Source organism: Carassius carassius, chromosome 41 (assembly GCF_963082965.1).
Source record: "Carassius carassius chromosome 41, fCarCar2.1, whole genome shotgun sequence".
NCBI classification, from domain to species: domain Eukaryota; kingdom Metazoa; phylum Chordata; class Actinopteri; order Cypriniformes; family Cyprinidae; genus Carassius; species Carassius carassius.
In genome coordinates this window covers 2,874,091-2,899,396 of record NC_081795.1, presented here as the reverse complement: position 1 = coordinate 2,899,396, position 25,306 = coordinate 2,874,091, and the positions used below count along the sequence as shown (strand labels likewise).

Below are 25,306 nucleotides of genomic sequence, written 5' to 3'. Positions count from 1 at the left end.
TTAATTATAGGACCTAAAAACTCTGCTTGTAATAACCTAGAACACTGTCTAAGACTTGATGGTTGCTCTGTCAATTCTTCGTCATCAGTTAGGAACCTAGGTGTGCTATTTGATCGCAATCTTTCCTTAGAAAGCCACGTTTCTAGCATTTATGACCTCAAAGTTAGATTATTGTAATGCTTTATTGGGTGGTTGTTCTGCACGCTTAGTAAACAAACTACAGCTAGTCCAAAATGCAGCAGCAAGAGTTCTTACTAGAACCAGGAAGTATGACCATATTAGCCCGGTCCTGTCAACACTGCACTGGCTCCCTATCAAGCATTGCATAGATTTAAAAATATTGCTTATTACTTATAAAGCCCTGAATGGTTTAGCACCTCAGTATTTGAATGAGCTCCTTTTACATTATAATCCTCTACGTCCGCTACGTTCTCAAAACTCAGGCAATTTGATAATACCTAGAATATCAAAATCAACTGCAGGCGGCAGATCCTTTTCCTATTTGGCGCCCAAACTCTGGAATAACCTACCTAACATTGTTCTGGAGGCAGACACACTCTTGCAGTTTAAATCTAGATTAAAGACCCATCTCTTTAACCTGGCATACACATAACATACTAATATGCTTTTATTATCCAAATCCGTTAAAGGATTTTTAGGCTGCATTAATTAGGTAAACCGGAACCGGAAACACTTCCCATAACACCCTATGTACTTGCTACATCATTAGAAGAATGGCATCTAGGCTAATATTTGTCTGTTTCTCTCTTGTTCCGAGGTCACCGTGGCTACCAGATCCAGTCTGTGTACAGATCAGAGGGTCACTGCAGTCACCCGGATCCAGTACGTATCCAGACCAGAAGCTGGATCAGCACGTAGAAAGGACCTCTACATCCCTGAAAGACAGTGGGGACCAGGACAACTAGAGCCCCAGATACAGATCCCCTGTAAAGACCTTGTCTCAGAGGAGCACCAGGACAAGACCACAGGAAACAGATGATTCTTCTGCACAATCTGACTTTGCTGCAGCCTGGAATTGAACTACTGGTTTCGTCTGGTCAGAGGAGAACTGGCCCCCCAACTGAGCCTGGTTTCTCCCAAGGTTTTTTTCTCCATTCTGTCACCGATGGAGTTTCGGTTCCTTGCCGCTGTCGCCTCTGGCTTGCTTAGTTGGGGACACTTCATCTACAGCGATATCATTGACTTGATTGCAAATAAATGCACAGACACTATTTAACTGAACAGAGATGACATAACTGAATCCAATGATGAACTGCCTTTAACTATCATTTTTGCATTATTGACACTGTTTTCCTAATGAATGTTGTTCAGTTGCTTTGACGCAATGTATTTTGTTTAAAGCGCTATATAAATAAAGGTAACATTTAAGCAGCATTTAAATCTCCATAGAGAATGATACTTGCATGTGGTCTCTTAGTGATCGGGCGTGTTCTCTCGTGTCTTCCGGGGCTGCTGCGGAATCGCGCGATATTTGAAAGGTCCAACAAACGTAATGATTCAGAATTCGTCTTCCTCGTGTAGAGAGGAACTTAGTAAGTAAAAGAAATGAAAACAACAGAGATGAAAGCTCCCGAAGGAGCCATGAGAACAGGCTGTTCTCTCAGCCGCCGTGCTGAGATCAACGGAGATAGAAGAGGACCGAGAGCGGGGCAAGAGCACGAAGAAGAGCAAGAAGCCAAGAAAAAGAACTTCCTGGTTTCAGTTCTTATGGCTTGACTGGTTCACGCCTCTGTTTGCGTGAACAACCAATGAACGTCCGCGATCTGAAGCGGGAAAAACGTTCCTTTGTCTCTGGGGAAACACCCCCTCGCATGAGTTATAGCTGACAGAATTGAAAATTTTTCTTAAAGATTGTATTTCTGAAATTATACATCTTTTTGTAATTTGTCGTTGAGATTCGACACAGTCAGTTTTAACGATTGTAACGATAAAACCTTTCATATTCATCCGGAAGGAGGAGGCGGGAACCGGCGGACAATCAAATAACATTTAATTATTCAAAATAAACACAAAACAGCGCACCAGCCCCTCACGGGCGACTGGTGCGCACAAAATAAAAACCAAAACACAACTAAAAGCCCAGGCCTGGTCCTCTCTCGTCCTTCACTGTCGTCGCTCCAGTTTTATATCCTTCCATCTCCTCCGTGGGCCTCGAGACCGGTGGGTCGAACAGGTGTAGCTCATCTCCAATCACTCCACCGGCCTCGCTCCCATGTCCCTTGGCCCCGCCCCACTCGTCACATACCCCCATCGCCCCTCGCAGGCCGGGGGGTACTCCCGAGACTGCGCTCTACTCCCCCCCCCCCTCCGGGGGAGACCGCTCACGGGGACCTGCGGGAACCTGGGGGTAGGACAGGCGAGGCGAGAGAAAAGGAGATGGAAGGAGGAGCGACAGAGACGAGAGAGGGGAGAGAGGAGAAAAAAAAAAAATTCCGGTTCCCAGACGCACTGCTGCTCGGCCCTCCACCAGCTGGGTGATCTCCTCCGCGGTGCCTGGCGGCCCTCGGCGGACGGCACGACACTCCTCCGCCGCCCGGTGGACGGCGACGGCTCCTCCGGTTTTGGGCAGCCAGCAGGAGTCCCCCGTTCCCTGCTCCTCCCCGTTCCGGCGGATGGCAGCAGGCTCCGGCCACCTGGCGAACGGCGCCGACTCCTCCGCTCCTTCACGGACGGCAGCCATCTCTCCACATCCAGAGAAACAAATGTTAATGATAAATCCCATGTGATGTTTGTACTCGCTACTTTATACAGGGCACTAGGGAACCATACATACTTTATTAATGAGTTTGCTTATTTTACATCCAAGTTAGTGCTGGCTGCAGATAAAGTTTTAATTGTTGGTGATTTTAATATCCATGTTGATAATGAAAAAGATGCATTGGGATCAGCATTTGTAGACATTCTGAACTCTATTGGGGTTAGACAACATGTCTCAGGACCTCCTCATTGTCAAAATCATACTCTAGATTTAATACTGTCACATGGAATTGATGTTCATAGTGTTGAAATTATGCAGCCAAGTGATGATATCTCAGATCATTATATAGTTTTGTGCAAACTTCATATAGATAAAACTGTAAATTAGGGCTGTCGCGGTTAAGAAATTTCCCCTGCGGTTATTATGGGTGGCTCAATAGCACGATATGCTGTATTACCGCTGTTTTTTTTTTTTTTTTTTACATACCTAATTTATCCTGATTTTGCTGCATACAAAGCTCTATCGTTGAGTTATGTAGCATATATTGTTGCTTTTTTTAACTGACAGAGACGTTTTAAAACATTTTTATTTATTGTTAAATGCCAAACAGCAACAAGAACATGCGTTTTCCAATAATTTTTTTTTTTTTTTAAGAAATCAAGTTCTAACATGTATTACATGTATGTGCGCGCGACTTTGGACAGCAGCGGAAATCTAGACTGATTATCATGGCACTGGCCCACCAGGACAGTGGATTCACGCTGGAGTCGATGCACTCCTCATGCAGATAGCGTGTGAGCTCGTTATCTGCTCACGCTCTCTTGGGTATGGGCACTGACGCAGAGGTTGTCCGTGACTTCAGCAGGTATGCCTGTTACATTCACGGCTGTATTTTACAGATTTCGCAAAGGCTTCAGCTACTCCTAACTGTCGGCCGGTCTCAGCTGTTCTTTTTGATGTTGCTCCGCGATCTGATGCTTGAGGGGGCAGCTGCGCTGGATGACAGGGGACACTCTAAAACGCTTAACATGGCTTAATGTACTAAGACAGTGATATTAACAGACCAAACTCACTAAAAATCATACTAATAAAGTATACTATCTATAAAAAATCAGATGAGCCCTGAATATGAATGCAACTCGTTTAATAACACGTTAAGCCTTTTCCTCCCATAGAAAACCGTTATAAGAAAACGCTTAATGTGGCTTAATGTACTAAGACAGTGATTTTTAAAAACCAAACTCACTAAACATTATACTAATAAAGTAGTATACAATGTACAAAGAAAAACAAAACAAAAAAACAGATGATCCCTGAATATGAATGCAAGTCATTTAATAACACGTTAAGCCTTATGATGGTTTTCTATGAGAGGAAAAGGCATAACGTGTTATTAAACGCGTTGAATTCATATTCAGGGATCATCTGATTTTTTGTAGATAATATACTTTATTAATATAATGTTTAGTGAGTTTGGTCTGTTAATATCACTGTATTGGTACATTAAACCACATTAAGCGTTTTTCCCGTTAAGCGTTTTAGAATGTCCCGATGACCTCAAATTAGATGTATTGCAGTGTCACAGGAACCTTTTTTGCAGCACATTTTGCATATCGGCTCATCTATATTCGCTGGCTCGTCCTTTTCATTGGGTTGAAAGCCAAAATGTTCCCAAACTGGCAACGTGACATTAGGTTTTGGGACGAGATCGAACGCCTCCCATCGTTTCAGCCGGCCTATTCAAAACTAACGAAGCACCATAAAGCTACAACGGCTAGAGAAAATTACAGTCGTGACTATATTGTATCATTAATTTATTTAACATTGAATGCACAGTGACAAATTGAAAAAAAAAACAATAAGGCCACAGCCTCATAAAAAAAAAAAAAAACCTGAACACTGCGGATGCCGCGGTTTCTGCGGTTGCTATCTTTCCTCTGCGGTTTGCTTGTCAATAGTGCGGTATTACAATTTTGCGGTTATCGCGACAGCCCTACTGTAAATTATACTTCCTGTTACAAGTATGGTAGAACCATCACCACTACCACAAAAGACTGCCTTGTAAGTAATCTTCCTTATGTATCCCAATTCCTTAGCATATCCAAAACCTCCTAACAACTTGATGATGTAACAGAAACGATGCACTCTCTATTTTCTAGCATTTTAAATACAGTTGCTCCTTTAAGCAGTAATGTCTGACACCATGGTATAGTGAGAACACTTGCACCCCTAGAGAGTGCAGCACAGAAAATGGAGCACAGCTGGAGGAAAAGAAAACTAGAGGTATTATGTATTGCTTGGCAGGAAAGTAACCTATCCTACAGAAAAGCATTAAAAACTGCTAGATCTGATTACTTTTAGTCTCTTTCAGAAGAAAACAAACATAACTATTAGAGATAAAATTGTAACCAATGCGGCCATCAGCTACAGTATCGCATCAGACAGTACACTATAGACCCCCTGAGGAACAGTTCCACTCATTCTCTAATATATGGAGAGGAAGAAATGTATAAACTTTTAAATCATCTAAACCAACAACATGTATTTTAGACTCTATTCCATCTAAGCTCCTAAAAGTGGTGCTTCCAAAAGGCATAATCCTCTTCTGACTATTATTAATTCCTCGTTGTAATTAGGATATATCCCCAAAACCTTCAAACTGGCTGTTGTGAGCCGTGTCCCGGGCACCTATCAGCGTCGCCCTGGCAACGAGGGAGATTCACCTGCACGCAATCACCGCGGGCTGATCGGTCCCAGCTGAAGCAGATGAGGAGAGGACTATAAAAGCTGCGCCTGAAGATGACACAGGGAGAGAGGATCTCCAGACGACAGAAACTAATGTTGTGTCTCTTGTCCCTCCAGAAAACTGCTGAGCGACCAGCCCGCCACCCGAGCACCGGACACCAAGTCCCATTGCACTAAGCCGGCCGGCAAACAGGATCACGCGGCACCGAGGACGAGCACCAGACATCACTGGCACCTTCACGGTTTAAATCATCTGTCAATAAATACACCCTCCGGGACTTCACTTTTTCACTATAACCTGTCGTGTGATTCCTCAGCCCGCCACACTGGTGGAGAATGCAGGCAGTTTGCTGAAGGATCACCGACCCACACGACTCTACCGGCTCACTAATTTGCTTTTCATCAGGCAGTGACTCCCTCGCCAGCTATGGAAGAGCTTCTAAAACACCTGACAGAAATAAGCATTCGACAGCAGCAGATTGTCGAGTATATGGCCGCTCCGCAAGGAGAAACGGAGCGCGAAGTCGCCGCTCTCCGCTTCACGGCCGCTCAGCGGGCTCCACTGCCGGACCCCTGCACTCAAGCCACCCAGCTCCTTCCGAAAATGACTGTCCACGACGACGTGGAAAATTATTTGGGCATGTTCGAGTCCATCGCCACTCGAGAGGACTGGCCCCGCGAAGAGTGGGCGCGGATACTGGCACCGTTGCTATCTGGGGAACCCCAGCAGGCCTACTTTTCCATGTCAGCGCGCCAAAAGGAATCATATGATGAACTACGGAAGGAAATTCTGGCGCGCGTGGATTTGTCTCCCATCGCCGCGGCCCAATTATTCCGAACCTGGGAGTATAACAGTCGGTTGCCAGCCCACGCCCAAGCCGCCGAACTCAACCGCCTCGCCCATCACTGGTTGCTCGCCGGGAACCCCAGCGCCGCCCAAGTGGCCGAACGCGTCGTCGTGGACCGGTATTTGCATGCCCTGCCACGGCCCCTTCGGCAGGCGGCCGGAATGAGGAATCCACACACCGTGGGAGAGATCGTCGAGGCCGTTGAGCTAGCGGAGATGACGATGCGACGAGAGGCTGGGGGGCGAGCACCACCATTTCCCCGGAGGGTGTACCAGTAGCGACACACGCCAGAGGGGCACCCAGCGCACAGCCAGCAGGTCAGCGGTTCCCGGCATGCAGGACGAGCCGATGCCAATGGAGCCACCACCCTCTCCCAATCGCGCCTGGCTGGCAGGCTGTGCCATCCATTTGGAGCCGCCACGAGAGGCACCCCAGACCGAGGTTTTCATTAACAGCCATCCGTATACAGCCCTGTTGGACTCTGGTAGTGTGGTAAGCCTGGTCCAGTCCTCTATGTTTCCCCCACGGATGGGAACCAAAGCCCGCCTCTCCATCACCTGCATCCATGGGGACACCCAGAACGTACCTACCCGGCGGGTGACTCTCTCCACGAGGACAGGCACCTGGCCACTGGAAGTTGTTGTGGTCAGGGACTTGCCCGTGCCCGTCCTGCTGGGAAGAGACTGGCCAGGCTTTGACCAACTGCTCACCCAAATCACCCGGACTGCCAGCCCTGCCGGGAACCGCCAGAAGAGGAAGAACTTCAGTCGAGGTCCCCAACGGCACCCTGTCCTCCTGGCATCGGACAGCACCCGAGATGGTGATCACACATGCGCAGTATCATCAGCTCCTCGATTCTTCTTATCTGGCTCGGCTCGGTGTTCATCTTCAGTTCTCTCTTCACAGCAGTTCAGTCAGTGTCATATGGAGGGAATGACATAACTCTCCTTGTCGTGCCATATTGCTTTCTCTGGTAAACATTTTTATGTTATACATGTTTCTGTCAGAGACAGACAGAGCAATGGGTTTGCAATGTAAATTCAGTGACATTGAAATTCTTTATTTTTTTACAATAAATTGTGAGTTCTGTGATCTAGTGTTATTGTGCTTGTTTTTATTTGGATAGTAGTTAAGAGTTCTGTAATTCAGTAACACTGCATCTTATAATTTATATATATTTTTTAAAACACTAGAGAAATAAAAAGTAAATATTACACATAAAGTGTCTTTTTTTTAAGTAAAATTGTAGATAAATTAACTCTATACTGTGTAATTATATTACTCTTAACAGTGTGAATACACTGTGTTTCCGGTTCCGGTTTACCTAATTAATGCAGCCTAAAAATCCTTTAACGGATTTGGATAATAAAAGCATATTAGTATGTTATGTGTATGCCAGGTTAAAGAGATGGGTCTTTAATCTAGATTTAAACTGCAAGAGTGTGTCTGCCTCCAGAACAATGTTAGGTAGGTTATTCCAGAGTTTGGGCGCCAAATAGGAAAAGGATCTGCCGCCTGCAGTTGATTTTGATATTCTAGGTATTATCAAATTGCCTGAGTTTTGAGAACGTAGCGGACGTAGAGGATTATAATGTAAAAGGAGCTCATTCAAATACTGAGGTGCTAAACCATTCAGGGCTTTATAAGTAATAAGCAATATTTTAAAATCTATGCGATGCTTGATAGGGAGCCAGTGCAGTGTTGACAGGACCGGGCTAATATGGTCATACTTCCTGGTTCTAGTAAGAACTCTTGCTGCTGCATTTTGGACTAGCTGTAGTTTGTTTACTAAGCGTGCAGAACAACCACCCAATAAAGCATTACAATAATCTAACCTTGAGGTCATAAATGCATGGATTAACATTTCTGCATTTGACATTGAGAGCATAGGCCGTAATTTAGATATATTTTTGAGATGGAAAAATACAGTTTTACAAATGCTAGAAACGTGGCTTTCTAAGGAAAGATTGCGATCAAGTAGCACACCTAGGTTCCTAACTGATGACGAAGAATTGACAGAGCAACCATCAAGTCTTAGTGTTCTAGGTTATTACAAGCAGAGTTTTTAGGTCCTATAATTAACACCTCTGTTTTTTCAGAATTTAGCAGTAAGAAATTACTCGTCATCCAGTTTTTTATATCGACTATGCAATCCATTAGTTTTTCAAATTGGTGTGTTTCACCGGGCTGCGAAGAAATATAGAGCTGAGTATCATCAGCATAACAGTGAAAGCTAACACCATGTTTCCTGATGATATCTCCCAAGGGTAACATATAAAGCGTGAAGAGTAGCGGCCCTAGTACTGAGTGCATGTACAGTTCTCTCTCCTCCTTCAATACCATGACTGAGGTGCCCTTGAGCAAGGCACTGAACCCCCAACTGCTCCCCGGGCGCCGCAGCATAAATGGCTGCCCACTGCTCCAGGTGTGTGTTCACAGTGTGTGTGTGTGTTCACTGCTCTGTGTGTGTGCACTTCGGATGGGTTAAATGCAAAGCACAAATTCTGAGTATGGGTCACCATACTTGGCTGAATGTCACTTCACTTTCTTTCACTTCACTTTTCACTTTTTGAACCTTTGTTAGTTAATGGAGATTAAATTTAACACGTGGGATCTTTTAAATGCCTTGGCATTGAGATTGACTCCCAATTTTAATTTGATAAGCATTCAGATAATGTTTTTAAAAAGGCTTATCAACAATTAGGCTTATTGAGGAAACTGAGGAGTTTTAACATTGAAAAGGATATTTTGATTGTTGTATAAAAGTCACTTATCAAATCTGTTCTTACTTTTAATATTGTGTCCTGGTTTAACTCTCCCTCTGTTAAAAGTAAAAGTAGACTATTGAGGATTATAAATGTGACGAGTTAAATAATTGGTGAAAGACAAAAATCTGTAACTGAGAAAGCCTCTGTTATTGTAGGCGACTGTACTAATCTTCTGCACAGCTCTTTTTAATTACTTCCATCTGGAAGACGGTACAAAGTGCCTTTGGTGAAAAAGGCCAAGTATAAGAAGATGTTTATTCCAACTTAATTTTGAATAATATCATTGAAATGGGATATTAAAATATATATATATATATATATATATATATATATAGTGGGGCAGGGCCAAGAGCCGTGGGGATGGAGTGAGGCCGGTGGAGTAAATGGAAATGAGTGACACCTGCGCCACTCACCGGTCTTGAGTCAAACGGAAGAGATCCAGAAGGATTTTTTTTGTGTGTGATGTAATGTAGTTTGTTAGGAGGATTATTTGTACTGTTTGTGTGTTGAGCCTTTTGTCTGAAGACAATTTTCTATCCCATTGGGGATAGACAATAATGCTTTTTGAAATGAATTGAATTGAACTCGAGAGTAGACCAATCTTGAATCTCCCTTTTCTGTCCAAGATACTAGAAAAGGGAGTATCCTCACAATTATATTCCTTCTTAGTGAAAAATGGTATCTGTGAGGATTTCCAGTCAGGGTTTAGACCATATCATAATACTGAGACTGCTCTCCTTAAAGTTATAAATGACCTGCACTTATTATCGGATCGTGGTTGTATCTCTCTATTAGTGCTATTGGATCTTAGTGCAGTGTTTTGACCCTATTGACCAAAACATTCATTTGCATAGACTAGAAAACTTTGTTGGCATTAATGGAAGTGCATTAGTTTTCATCTGCAAACTTCCTCTGTCAAGCTCCTGAAGTTTGCAGATGACACCACACTAATCGGCCTCATTCAGGACGGTGACGAGTCTGCTTACAGACAGGAGGTTAAAGAGCTGGCTGTCTGGTGCACTCTCAACAACCTGGAGCTTAACACGCTCAAAACAGTGGAGATGACTGTGGACTTCAGGAGAAACCCCCCTGCACTCCCCCCACTCACCATCATGAACAGCACTGTGACTGCAGTGGAGTCATTCAGGTTCCTGGGCACCACTATCTCTCAGGACCTGAAGTGGGACATTCACATTGACTCCATTGTGAAAAAGGCCCAGCAGAGGTTGTACTTCCTTCGCCAGCTGAGGAAGTCTAACCTGCCACAGGATCTGCTGAAACAGTTCTACTCCACCATCATCGAATCCATCCTCTGCACTTCAGTAACTGTCTGGTTCAGCTCAGCTTCTAAATCTGACCTCAGAAGACTACAGAGGGTAGTCCGGACTGCTGAGCGAATCATCGGTTCAACTCTCCCATCTATTCAAGAACTGTACTTATCCAGAGTGAGCAAAAGGGCTGTTAAAATCACTCTGGACTCCTCACATCCAGCACACTCCCTCTTTGAACTGTTGCCATCTGGTCGACGCTACAGAGCACTGAGCACCAGAACGACCAGACACAGGAACAGTTTCTTCCCTCAGGCAATCCATCTTATGAACAGCTGATACACACTGAACACACTGAACACACTACACTTTATATTTATATACACATACACTTAATTTATCTAACACACATACTTAGTATACACTTACATTTTGCACATAATATACATGTACATACATAACTGCATTTTTGTAATATACCTGCCTACAATTGTAAATTTGTATATTGTCATTCCTTATCTACTTATTTGTATTTTTTGTATTTTTATTTTCTTTTATTATGTGTTTTATGTTCTGTCGCTGTCATTCTGTTGTACTGCGGAGCTTCTGTCACGAAAACAAATTCCTCGTATGTGTAAACATACCTGGCAATAAAAGCTCATTCTGATTCTGATTCTGATTCTGATTAGCATGGTTTAAATCGTACTTATATGTCGGCCATCAATTCGTAGCAGTGAATGAAGAGGTATCATATTGATCACAAGTGCAGCATGGAGTTCCTCAAGGCTCAGTACTAGGGCCGTTACTTTTTTTTACGCTTAGCATGTAACCCTTGGGAGATATCATCAGGAAACACGGTGTTAGCTTTCACGGTTATGCTGATGATACTCAGCTCTATATTTCTTTGTGGCCCAGCAAAACATTCCAATTTGAAAAACTAATGGAATGCATTGTCGATATAAAAAACTGGATGACGAGTAATTTCTTACTGATAAATTCTGTGTTGATTATAGGGCCTAAAAACTCTGCATGTAATAACCTAGAATGTTGTCTAAGACTTGATGGCTGCTCTGTCAATTCTTCGTCATCATTTAGGATCCTAGGTGTGCTATTTGGTAGCAATCTTTCCTTAGAAAGCCAAGTTTCTAGCATTTGTAAAATTGCATTTTCCATCTCAACAATATATCTAAATTATGGCCTATGCACTCTATGTCAAATGCAGAAATGTTAATCCTTGCATTTATGACCTCAAGGTTAGATTATTGTAGTGCTTTATTGGGTGGTTGTTCTGCATGCTTAATAAACAAACTCCAGTTAGTACAAAATGCAGCAGCTAGAGTTCTTACTAGAAACAGGATGTATGACCATATCAACCTGATTCTTTCAACACTGCACTGGCTCCCTATCACACATCGTGTAGATTTTAAAATCTTGCTTATAACTTATAAAGCACTGAATGGTTTAGCACCTCAGTATAGTCCTCCTCATTCGCTGCATTCTCAAAACTCACGCAATTTAATAATAACTAGAATATCAAAATCAACTGCGGATGGCAGAACCTTTTCCTATTTAGTGCCTAAACTCTGGAATAATCTACCTAACATTGTTCGGGAGGCAGACACACTCTTGCAGCTTAAATCTAGATTAAAGACCCATCTATTTAACCTGGTTTACACATAACATACTAATACGCTTCTAATATCCAAATTCGTTAAAGGATTTTTAGCTGCATTAATGAGGTAAACCGGAACCGGGAACACTTCCCATAACACCTGATGTACTTGCTACAACGTTACAAGAATGGCATCTACACTAATATTAGTCTGTTTCTCTCTTATTACAAAGTCACCATAGCCACCAGATACAGTCTGTATCCAGATCAGAGGGTCACGCAGTCACCCGGATCCAGTACGTATCCAGACCAGATGGTGGATCGGCACCTAGAAAGGATCTTTCCAGCCCTAAAAAGACAGCGGAGACCAGGACAACTAGAACCCCAGATACAGATCCCCTGTAAAGACCTTGTCTCAGACGACCACCGGGACAAGACCAAAAGAAACCAGGGCTGGGTGATATGACAATATATATATCGGATGGACAAAATTAAAAGTCTGTCGTTTCATATTATGCTCTATCGTTTATTTCATGGTGTCGCAAAGTACATTGTTTACTGAAACACTTTTTCATTATTTGAATGATGGCAGTCTTATATGCATTACGCGGTCATACAGGCAGACGAGTGAATAACAGCATGCACACGTTCACGTCACGTTGCAGCACGCGTGGTCACGAAAACTTAATGTTTGCACATATTTTTAAGTACTGCAGTTTAAAACAACTGATTTTATGCCATTGAAACACAAACAACAGCGCTATATGAGCTCTGTTTTTCTGCTTCTGTGTGAGAGATATGCGTAAGCTATGCATCATCTGCTAATAGAGCTCGTGAGCATTTTTGCCAATGTATTGGCTTTGAATGATTGCATAAACAGTTATATGCGTCCAAATGCCCTGCTTTGCAAGTATCCTCATAAACAGTCATTTAGATCTTAAGGGAATGTAAACATTTGTGAGAGAATATGTAACAGTATATGGGATCCAGACTTGTCTTAAAGTGGAAGCTGTCCAATATTCATCCTGTCTGCCATTCATTAAAATCAAACAACATGGATATATATATATATATATATATATATATATATATATATATATATATATATATACATATATACATATATATACTGTATATATATATATATATATATATATATATATATATATATATATACATATATATGTATATATATGGATATATATGGATATATAGATGGATGGATATAACTTACACAGTGAAGACTAACTCATTTTCACAATGTATTTCTTATTTATTGTAGTTTTTTGTCCTATTGCTTGTAATTAGTTTCTTGTTCTTATTTCATCACTGACTGTTTATTTATTTCCAGTGAGCTTGAGTTTTTTGGGGTGTTATTTGTATTATTTTCTTGTATTAGTTTGATATCGTCACTGGTGACAAGGATTATGAAAATTGGTATCAAAGATCTGAATATCACAAAAAAACTTATTAAATGAAAAAATAACTATATCAAGATTTTTTATATCGTGATATATGATTTTGGTCATATCACCCACCCCTACAGGAAACAAATGATTCTTCTGCACAATCTGACTTTGCTGCAGCCTGGAAACTACTGGTTTCGTCTGGTCAGAGGAGAACTGGCCCCCCAACTGAGCCTGGTTTCTCCCAAGGTTTTTTTCTCCATTCTGTCACCGATGGAATTTCGGTTCCTTGCCGCTGTCGCCTCTGGCTTGCTTAGTTGGGGACACTTCATCTACAGCGATATCATTGACTTGATTGCAAATGAATGCATAGACACTATTTAAACTGAACAGAGATGACATCACTGAATTCAATGATGAACTGCCTTTAACTGTCATTTTGCATTATTGACACACTTTTTTCCTGATTAATGTTGTTCAGTTGCTTTGACACAACCTTTTTTGTTTAAAGCGCATTATAAATAAAGGTGACTTGACTTCACGTTACTAAATAACTATATAATATTTTAAAAAAAGGGGGGTTACTGGATAATAGTAAACCACTTTTTTCATTAGGACCACACCACTGAATATCATACAGCTAGGAATTCTTCATATTAAATTAAAACAATTATATATACATATTGTGTGTGTGTGTGTGTGTGTGTGTGTGTGTGTGTGTGTGTGTGTGTGTGTGTGTGTGTGTGTCAATAGAGCCTTCTAAGGAAACGTTACACCTGAAATCTTGTTGATGACCTGTAGATACGTCTCTCCACACATGGCTGGTCTCTGGCTGTTCTGGTCTCTTTCGTGGTAATGAACTAAAAGAAAGACAGAATAAAGTAAATTGTTTAAATTATTGTAATCATGTTTATTCTTCAAAAAAAAACACTCTTGAACTTTTCATTTACATCTCTAGGAGCAACTGCGGGTGAAAAAAGATAAAGAACGTTAAGATAAAGAAATGTAACCTGAAATTTTGTGGATTATCCATAGACCAGTCACTCCTCACAGACACATGACTGAAATCTGGTTCTGATCTCTTCCGCTGAACTGAACTATAACAAAGACAGAATAAAGGAAATCTTTTTTACAACAAAAAAATTAAGTGCTTTCATAATTGTATCACATATTCATAAATACATGATATTAATACCATAAAAACAGGAAATTATACCAGAAATACATTTCGATACCATAATACCAGAAAAAAAATATAATAATATTTTTTTTCATCATGAAACACTTATATTTTAATTTACATCTTGAATTTAAAAAATAAATAAAATGCTTTCAAATATATATTTTGCTGCCTAATACTTAATATGAATACTCTAACACCAGGAATACTTAATATAAAAGCTCAAATTATAATTACGTCAATGACGTCTTCTAAAGAAATGTTATACCTGAAATCCTGTGGATAATCAATAGATCTGTCACTGCACATAGTGCTGAATTAATTCTGGTTCTGATCTCTTCTGGTGTACTGGACAAAGAGAGATTCAAGATAATAATAATAATAATAATAATAATAAACTGTACTCATTCAATTATACATAATTAAAAACACTTATGATTTTTTAATTTGCATATACAAAAAAATGAACCAAGTGATATAAAATATTAAACACATCAAAAACATTATTAATTTCTTACCTGTAAATATGAATGCGGAAGTCACCTGTCAAGTGTCTTGAATAAGAAGACACCTTGATTGACATTTAATTAAATACTAGTTCAAAAAAGCTGCACGTGTATTGCTTTTATAACTGTTCCAATAAAAGTTTTTATATTCCGAATAAAATCGATTCTGTTTGTTTTATTTGCCAAGCATCAACTGAACTTTTACTCTCACTTGTGACGCAAACGATAATGTAGAGAACATTTCGAAATCGGAAGCGATTCATCTTCTTCTTGGTTTTTAACAGCCGCTGGAAACCAACGTAAATAGATGCATTACCGCCCCCTGTTGCTATTTATATATTATAGCATTAAATTAAAACCTTAAAATGTTTATTTTATTGTTTCTTCACCATGACATTGTTCATATAACCTATTTGGATGTTTCCCTATTGTTTTAAAGTGTGCTATTTAAATTTGAGTGCCCTAACAATATTCTGTTTTAGATTATTTTTCATGATTTACTTATACAATTAATATTTTGATTTTGCCTACTTTGTTTATTAAACTGTACAGAAATCTACTATTACTACTAACACTCAGAGAGCACACACTGTATGTGTATCTCACATTTCACTGCTGGTTATATATGCTATATATAATTTTGTATGTGACGAATAAAAATCTTGAATCTTGAATGTTGGTAAATTCACTGTTTCTGTGATAGATTCTATGATTCTATGACCTTACTTTTACTTTTTATTTCTGAAGCCACAAGGTTAAGTCAAGGTGGCGATTACATTTAGTAATTTTCTTTCCATGGACAAATGATTAAGGCATTCTTATAATGTTATATTTAATCAAGTATAAAACAGAGTTTTCTGATGCTTTCGCAGATACTCACTGTGTACTGAAGGTCTTTCCGCACTCAACACAAGCATGCTTTTTCACAGAAGAATGGATCTTCTGGTGTTTCTTGCAGTTGACCAGTCTTGAAAAACTCTTTCCACACATTGGAAACAAATGAGGACTCTCTTGTAATTCCATCTCATCTAAAATTAACATATTCATAGTGAAACTTAACAAGTCATGCTTCTATGATTTTATAACTGAGGCTTTGTTGCTATAATGTTCCTCAGCATTCAGTAATGAAGAATCAAGAATGGACACCAATCAAGCTCTTTGCTCTTCAGTATATATCTTGCTGCATGGATTTCTATAATTGAGAAATGCATATTTGGACCATTAGGAAAATAAAATGTAAACTGGAAAGTTATCAGGCCCTAAACAGAAAATAAATTCTAGTAGAATATTTCTACACTGTTAAGATTCAAATAGACATTTGTATAGGCTATGTTTGTTTAAAGAGGGTCTGGGATCATACAGAACATGGCCAATCTAAAACAATTAGGCAAGAGTGAATGTCTCATCACTGCTTTGATGTTGGCTCCAGAAATGCCATTAAGAGGAATATGATTCAATATTGCAATTAATATTAATTAACTCTGTTCTGAGACAGAAGGAGAAAAGTAAGCAATCAGTAAAAGAATATGAAGATTTAGGTGGAATCTTTAATAGATCATCATAAAAATGGCTCAATAATACAAATATTTTACAGACATAACTTTTCAGTGAAATCATTTGCATAATCTTTGTCTCTTTATTTTCTCAAAGTCAAACTTCTAAACCCTTTTCTGAGTTTACTGAAGGTAAAAAAAACATATTAAAAAGTTATACTGATAATTTAAATCACATTATCACATTACAATAAGTTTTCTGTTTTGGACGACAAATTTCTTATTTATTGTTGTTTAAAATTATTGTTTTAGTTTTGTGACTTCTTTGTGAAAACATTGTCCAATAAAATTTACATCTACAGTCAGTTCATAAATTAGCTAAGTCCTATATACAATATTCAAACAAGACTACATTCAACTTCACAAACACTCATCCATATACACATTACAACATAAAACAATTTAAAAGAGAATAAAGCATACATACTAATGTGTACAGCTTTGATTTGCCCATAGCCATTTTTTCAGCTGGACTTTAAACGAGCTATACGTAGTACATTCTCTTAGTGTTAGAGGAAGACTATTCCACAGGTTCCCACCCCGGACAGACAGAACAGTCTGACCGAAGGTGGTACGCCTGTGAGGTATTATCAAGTCTCCTCTAGTAGAGGCTCGTGTGGTCCTCAGAGAATTTTCTTTGGATTTAATAAAGTCCTTCAGCGGTGGCGGAGCGAGGGAGTGAAGGACCTTATATATCAGACAAATTAATCATATTTTGAAAATCTAGTAATCTATGTTTCTTTAGCACTTGACAGTGGTGGTGTGATAGCGGTTTTTTATTTAATGTTTTTAATGCCTTTTTATATAGACTTTCTATGGTTTTAAGTGTTGTAGGACAAGCAAGAGACCAGGTAGTCAGACAGTAATCAAAATGAGAAATAATCATCGAATAAAAATATGTTTTAGCAGCACCCATAGTTAAATTATTTCGAATGTGACAAAAAATTTGAAGATTAAATTTGACGACCTTTGCTACTTTTTTTACATGATTTTTGAAGCAAAGTGTTGAGTCAAGGACTACCCCAAGATATTTGAATTCTGAGACCAGGTGAAGTTCCTCTCCATTCAAAAAGACATTTGACCTGCTTACTTCAACGTGACGTTTTGAGAAGTACATGCACACGGTTTTTCTGGTGTTCAACATGAGGCATGAATTCTTGAGCCAGTCCTGCACATAAGATAGGGCAGCTGTGAGATCAGCAGCTGCTTGTTGGATGGTTTTTGCTTGAGTGTAAATTACTGCATCATCCGCATACATCTGCGAGAAGACGTTTGGACATGAATTTGGTAGGTTATTGATAAAGAGAGAGAACAGAACCGGCCCAAGAACAGACCCCTGCGGGACACCAACTCCAGAATCTAAGCAAGGAGATTTGACACCATCTACTACCACATACTGTTTCCTGTGGGACAGGTAGGATTTAAACCATAAAAGTGCTTGATCAGAGATGTTAAATTGAGTCAACCTGGATATTAAAATTTGATGGTTAACAGAGTCAAAGGCTTTCTTCAAATCTAAGAAGATAGCTCCGACATAAGGACTCTTGTCAAGCAGACCTTTTATGTTTTCTGTTAACACACACAGGGCACTATCGGTGGAGTGATGGTTCCGAAAACCGAACTGTAATGGATGTAGTGAAGGTTGGACATTTTCCAGATGAGCCGTCAACTGTCTGACTACCCACTTCTCTGCTATTTTTGATATAACGGGAAGAATGCTGATAGGTCTATAATTAGACATGTCTGTTATAGCACCTGATTTAAGTATTGGTGTCACTGCAGCCACTTTCCAATCTGCAGGGACTATAGAATGGTTAAAGGACATGTTAAGAAGATGGGTAATATTGGACATATTAGATGATCCTTGTACTCTCTAAAAAAGTATGTATTAAGGCCAAATGCATCAAGAGCTTTTGAATTTTTCATGCCAACAATAATTTTTGTTACTTCATAGTCTGAGATTTCAGTGATTTTAAATACAGGCTGATGTGGATCAAAGACATTGTCAAAACACAGAGCTGAATCAAAATGCTGCGTAATCTCTTTCACAGAATTTATAAAGAAATTATTAAAATTGGTGGCTATGGAAAATGGATCTTTAATAATCAAGTCATTCATTTGAAGCTCCATTTCCTTATTATTTTTATTTAAATGTCGACCAAGCAGTTTGTTTAGGTTTTGCCATACTAATGTTCCATTGCCGTTTGCATTCTCTATTATTTTAATGAAAAAATTTGCTTTGGCCTGTCTCAGACTCTGTGTTACTTTATGATGTAAACACACTAATAGCAGAAGTGTTTGTGGGCAGATCAGACTCTATTCATATTTCACCGGCAGGTAGGGATTATGCAAATGTGTTACTCAGTGACGTATACTGGTAACAGGCAAAAGACTTGAAAATATGACGATTCGTAAAGGCGATTCTGAGTCGACTCTCTCTTTTGAGAGAATATCTTTATTTAACATTTACTTTTTTGATTAACAACTTTGCAGATTGTTTTCATTTAAGGCCAGCTACGTTATAAACTGGAAAAGAGATATTTTTCAAAAACCCATATGACCTTTTCTTTAAGTAGGGGTGGGCAATATGGCAAAAATATCATATTAAGTTTTTTTTTTCAGGAAAATCACTATTCATGGTTTTATCACAATTCTTTGTCATGTTGGTTTTATTATTTTGCAAGTTTTCTGAGCAGTACAGGCAACAAATTTCCCGATTTTAGAAACTAAGCCTTACAAAATATAAAAAAGAAAAAAGAATGGCAGATATTTAGGCCAAATTGGGCATTATTTTGTGTAATTGTGTAAAGCTACACATTACAAATACACATAATATTAAAAAAAAAAAAAAAAAACTCTGTTAAAGCAAGATGCGGAATGGTAATGGCATGACCTGCAGGATGCTGCTTTCCAAAAGCTGAAGGATGCTGTATCCAGTCCCCCAGTTCTGCAAAACTTTGATGTTACTAAACCTGAGCCCCATATGTCTTCAGCAGGGTGCTCCTGTTGCTTTTGCTTAATGTGCTTGGTACGCCCAAATTGAAAAGGTAATGCCAGCCTTAGTATTTGCAACACAGAAGTTTCATGACTGAGGAAATAGATCACCAACCTCCCATCACAATCTTAAAAAGCCAGTACACACTGCCTCAACATATCTTCAAAGCAGAATGCTCAAGCTCCAACATTACAAACATGATGTAATCTACAATTCAATTCAATTCAATTCAAGTTTATTTGTATAGCGCTTTTTACAATAAAAAAACGTTACAAAGCAACTTTACAGAAAATTATGTTTCTACAATATTTAGTAGTAGCTAGTAGTTTGTGCACGTTTGACAGGATTTTAGAAAAATAAAAATAATAATAATAATAATACAAGACGTAGTCAGCTAGATGATGAACTATCAATATTATTAATTAATAGTAATTATAGGATGCAGTCACACATGTAGCAATAATTGTTAGTTCTGTTTGTTGATTCAAGGTTAGCATCATCTGGGGTCCTCTGAGGGTCAGCATCATCTCTTCTCAGGTGTTCTGGATCCAGACTGGAGCTTGTGTAAATTCTAGTTACCACGGGATGTAAATCCCGTGGCAAAACATAGAAACAAAATAGAGACATCATTAGCATAGCTGCTGATCCAACAAAGTAAAATTAGTTTAACCCAAGCTAAAGAATAAAAATGCAGATGCAACTACACTCACAATTTAAGAGATACATTACTCGAATGCTTGGCGAAAGAGATGCGTTTTTAATCTAGATTTAAACAGAGAGAGTGTGTCTGAACCCCGAACATTATCAGGAAGGCTATTCCAGAGTTTGGGAGCCAAATGTGAAAAAGCTCTACCTCCTTTAGTGGACTTTGCTATCCTAGGAACTACCAAAAGTCCAGCGTTTTGTGACTTTAGGGTGCGTGATGGGTTGTAGCGTGGTAGAAGGCTAGTTAGGTACGCAGGAGCTAAACCATTTAGGGCCTTATAGGTAAGTAATGATAATTTGTAACTGATACGGAACTTAATAGGTAGCCAGTGCAGAGACTGTAAAATAGGGGTAATATGATCATATTTTCTTGACCTGGTAAGGACTCTAGCTGCTGCATTTTGGACTACCTGTAGCTTGTTTATTGACGAAGCAGGACAACCACCTAGAAGTCCATTACAATAGTCCAGTCTAGAGGTCATGAAAGCATGAACTAGCTTTTCTGCATCAGAAACAGATAACATGTTTCGTAGCTTGGCAATGTTTCTAAGATGGAAGAATGCGGTTTTTGTAACATTGGAAATATGATTTTCAAAAGACAAATTGCTGTCCAATATAACACCCAGATTTCTGACTGTAGAGGAAGTAACAGTACATCCGTCTAGTTGCAGATTGTAATCTACAAGATTCTGTGTGGTGTTTTTTGGTCCAATAATTAATATCTCTGTCTTATCCGAATTTAATTGGAGAAAATTATTTGTCATCCAATCTTTTACATTTTTAACACACTCTGTTAGCTTAGATAATTGGGAAGTTTCATCTGGTCTCGTTGAAATATATAGCTGAGTATCATCAGCATAACAGTGGAAGCTAATTCCGTATTTTCTAATAATATTACCAAGGGGCAACATGTATATTGAAAATAGAAGGGGACCTAGGACGGATCCTTGTGGCACTCCATATTTTACTGATGATAAATGAGATGACACCCCATTTAAGTAAACAAAATGGTAGCGATCGGACAGGTAGGATCTAAACCATCTTAGAGCCTGCCCTTGAATACCTGTATAGTTTTGTAATCGATCTATGAGTATGTCATGATCTATGGTGTCGAACGCAGCACTAAGATCAAGTAAGACTAGAAATGAGATGCAGCCTTGATCTGACGCAAGAAGCAGGTCATTTGTAATTTTAACAAGTGCAGTTTCTGTGCTATGGTGGGGCCTAAAACCTGACTGAAATTCTTCATACAGATCATTTTTATGCAGGAAGGTGCTCAATTGAGCAGACACAACTTTTTCTAAAATTTTAGACATAAATGGAAGATTTGAAATGGGCCTATAATTTGCCAGTACACTAGGATCTAGTTTTGGTTTCTTAATAAGAGGCTTGATAACCGCCAGCTTGAATGGTTTTGGGACGTGACCTAAAGATAACGACGAGTTAATGATATTGAGAAGCGGTTCTTCGGCTACAGGTAACAGCTCTTTTAGTAATTTAGTGGGTACAGGATCTAATAAACATGTTGTTGGTTTAGATACAGTGATAAGTTTATTTAGCTCTTCCTGTCCTATATTTGTAAAGCACTGCAGCTTATCTTTGGGTGCGATGGATGAAACTGAAGTGTTAGACGCTGTAGAATCTACATTCGCTATTGTATTTCTAATGTTATCTATTTTATCAGTGAAGAAATTCATAAAGTCATTACTATTTAACGTTGGTGGAATATTTGAATCAGGTGGCGTCTGGTAATTTGTTAATTTAGCCACTGTGCTAAATAAAAACCTTGGATTGTTTTGGTTATTTTCAATGAGTTTGTGGATATGCTCTGCCCTAGCAGTTTTTAGAGCCTGTCTATAGCTGGACATACTGTTTTTCCATGCAATTTTAAAAACTTCCAAGTTAGTTTTTCTCCATTTGCGTTCAAGACTACGAGTTACTTTCTTGAGAGAGTGAGTATTACTGTTATACCATGGCACAGTACGTTTTTCTCTAACCTTTTTCAATTTGATGGGGGCAACAGCTTCTAATGTATTAGAGAAAATAGTGCCCATGTTGTCAGTAATTTCGTCTAATTCATGTGTATTTTTGGGTACAAATAGCAGTTGAGATAGATCAGGCAGGTTATTTGCGAATCTGTCTTTGGTGGCTGGAACAATAGTTCTGCCCAGACGGTAACGCTGAGACATATAGTTAATATCAGTTATACGCAGCATGCACGATACAAGGAAATGGTCTGTAATATCATCACATTGGGGTACAATATCTATAGCAGTAAGATCGATTCCATGCGATATAATTAGATCTAGTGTATGATTAAAACGATGAGTGGGCCCGGTGACATTTTGCTTGACTCCAAAGGAGTTTATTAGGTCAGTAAACGCAAGTCCTAATGTATCATTTGCATTATCAACGTGAATATTAAAATCTCCCATGATTAGCGCCTTATCAACTGTAACTAGAAGGTCTGAGAGGAAATCTGCAAATTCTTTTAGGAATTCTGTATACGGCCCTGGTGGTCTATACACAGTAGCCAGAGCAAGAGATACATTAGACTTCTTTTGCATGTCTGACAGTGTAACATTTAGCAGAAGTATTTCAAAAGAGTTAAACCTGTATCCTGTTTTCTGGGTAACATTGAGAATATCACTATATATTGTTGCAACACCTCCTCCACGACCAGTCTGACGGGGCTCATGCTTATAACAGTAGTTTGGTGGAGTAGACTCATTTAGACCAAAATAATCATTTGGTTTTAGCCAGGTTTCAGTCAAGCAGAGTACATCAAAACTATTTTCTGTGATCATTTCATTTACAATAACTGCTTTGGGTGTGAGTGATCTAATATTTATGAGCCCAAACTTTAAAAATTGTTTTTGTTCATTTACTTTACATTTTTCTGGTTTAATTACGATAAGATTTTTTCTAGATCCTACATTATATTTTGACCTCACTATTCGGGGAACAGACACAGTCTTAATAGTTTTTACAGCGCACGTACTTTTATCATTTAAGCGGGTGGAACAAAACTCATCATAATAGTTATTAGAGAATTGTCTTACTAGTCACATGGAGCGAAGTGTCCTGGAGATGTTGTCAGAGAGCAGCTCCGCTCCGATTCTGCTGGGGTGTAATCCATCAGCGCGAAACAGCCTAGGACGCTCCCAGAAAAGATTCCAGTTATTAACAAATAGCAGTTTCTGTTCTTTACACCATGACAACAGCCATTCATTTAAAGCAAAAAGTCTACTGAACCTTTCGTGTCCTCGTCGATACGTGGGCAGTGGTCCTGACACGACGATCGTCGCCGCGGGCGTCGTGCTGCGAACCGTCTCGATCAGGCTGCTGAAGTCCCTCAGCGTCTTCATGATGTAATCTACAAATGGGGAAAGAAATCTTTGTCACTGATGCCCTATCACATGCTCATTTCCCTTCCACTGAGCCTCTTCTTTTGGATGACTTTATAGAGGTAATGACACTTCAAGGTCTTTTGTCGCAATGGACAGAATCTGATTCCACATGCCAAAGTCTTGTTAACATCATAATGCATGGCTGGCCAAGCTCTTTCAAAGAGCTTTCACGTGATCTCTGACCCATTCTTTGTCACAAGATACTAATTTTTGGTTGAGGATGGACTTCTAATACCACCGACAGTACACAAGAAATCTACATCTCCTTCTCTATGAAGGTGAAGAGGAAGATTATAGGCCCTTTCACCAGCTCTACATTCTACAGCCCCTCTGTCATCTGCAGTGTTGCCACCTCCGAGTGAAGCACCTGTCAACTGTGGTGCAGCAATTGCCTAGCCTACAGTATAGTTACTCATTCTGGAAGAGGTCCCAACCCCTGTTATCAAGACTATTTAACTGGTTACAGACACTTCTTTAAGTAACTCTCAATGTAACGTGTTATGTTGTACTTATTACCTAGTTAGTTGTGAATATTATATTGTATGTTAATGAGTGTTAGATAATAGATAAGATCTGTAAAGTTGCAAAGACTAAAGTCTCAAACCCAAAGAGATATTCTTTATAAAAGTTGACTTGTCCCGCCCTCCTAAAATGCCTAAACACGCCCCCCACATAGCTACGTCACTATGTGGGAAGATTTGCATAACGCCGCCCAAATGTTCAAGCAAAGAAAGAAGGTGTATCCTTTGATTCCTACTTTTGCTGCCGGAGCCATGTCGTGGAGACACTGTTTTCTTGTGAAAGCAAAAATACTTTGTTTGGCCTTCCAAAAAGAGGACACAACTACAATCAGTGGTTAAGTTGTCTTTACAACACTGTCCCAGAACAGTTCAACCCAAATTTTTAGATGTGTGCAACACATTTTATGGAAGACTGTTTCCTGATCCTGGTAGAGAAGACTACAGTGCCGGCTGTTCTGACTCACAGCCTGTAAGTATGTTTACATATGTAAAAGATTTGCCACTGATTATTTAAATGTGAGTTTTGAGCAGTGCAGAGTAGTGGTTCTCAATTGCAGTCCTTGCGCCCCTCCTGCTCTGCACATTTTGTATGTTTCTCTTATGGCTTCAGATGTTTGTTTTATTTGAACGCAAGTGTCCTGCGAAGCGAACATCACAGGATATTCCACCATAATTCCAGTTCGAAACGAATGTATATATTCCATTCAAAGTGCACTGAAGTGTAGCAATGAACACTGTATAGTTCTTGAAACAATCTACAATAAGGATGGATCTGTCTGGAGAAACAGGCACTTGCATCTCTAATAAACACCTAAAGGAGGACAATTCCTTCACAGGACTCACATGTTCCCCATTAAATATAATTTAGTAACTCTTGTGATCAAATACATAATTGTGTCTTATTTGGTCACATCTGGCAGCTTAAAAGCTAAACCTGGTAAGTCACAGTGACTCTAGCTCACTAAATCACACATTATTGGCTGATCATCCAATTAAAATATTAATGACATCTTTGAGAACAAACTGAGCTCATGGGATTTCAGAAAATACGCATAGAAATAAGAATAAGA

At 39.4% G+C, this 25,306-nt stretch overlaps 1 protein-coding gene across 1 annotated transcript in view; it reads right to left on the bottom strand.

The window, feature by feature from the left end:
• LOC132123425 (NLR family CARD domain-containing protein 3-like) overlaps window positions 1-15,276 on the bottom strand; it is a 36,946-nt gene extending 21,670 nt beyond the window's left edge. The window contains exons 1-4 of the mRNA XM_059534025.1: window positions 15,065-15,276; window positions 14,815-14,894; window positions 14,377-14,463; window positions 14,143-14,226 (exon numbers count right to left, since the gene is read on the bottom strand). Coding sequence (XP_059390008.1) covers window positions 14,143-14,226; window positions 14,377-14,463; window positions 14,815-14,855 — 212 coding nt within the window. The 5' untranslated portion in view covers window positions 14,856-14,894; window positions 15,065-15,276. The remainder of the gene's footprint in view (window positions 1-14,142; window positions 14,227-14,376; window positions 14,464-14,814; window positions 14,895-15,064) is intronic.
• Window positions 15,277-25,306: the final 10,030 nt, after the last annotated feature.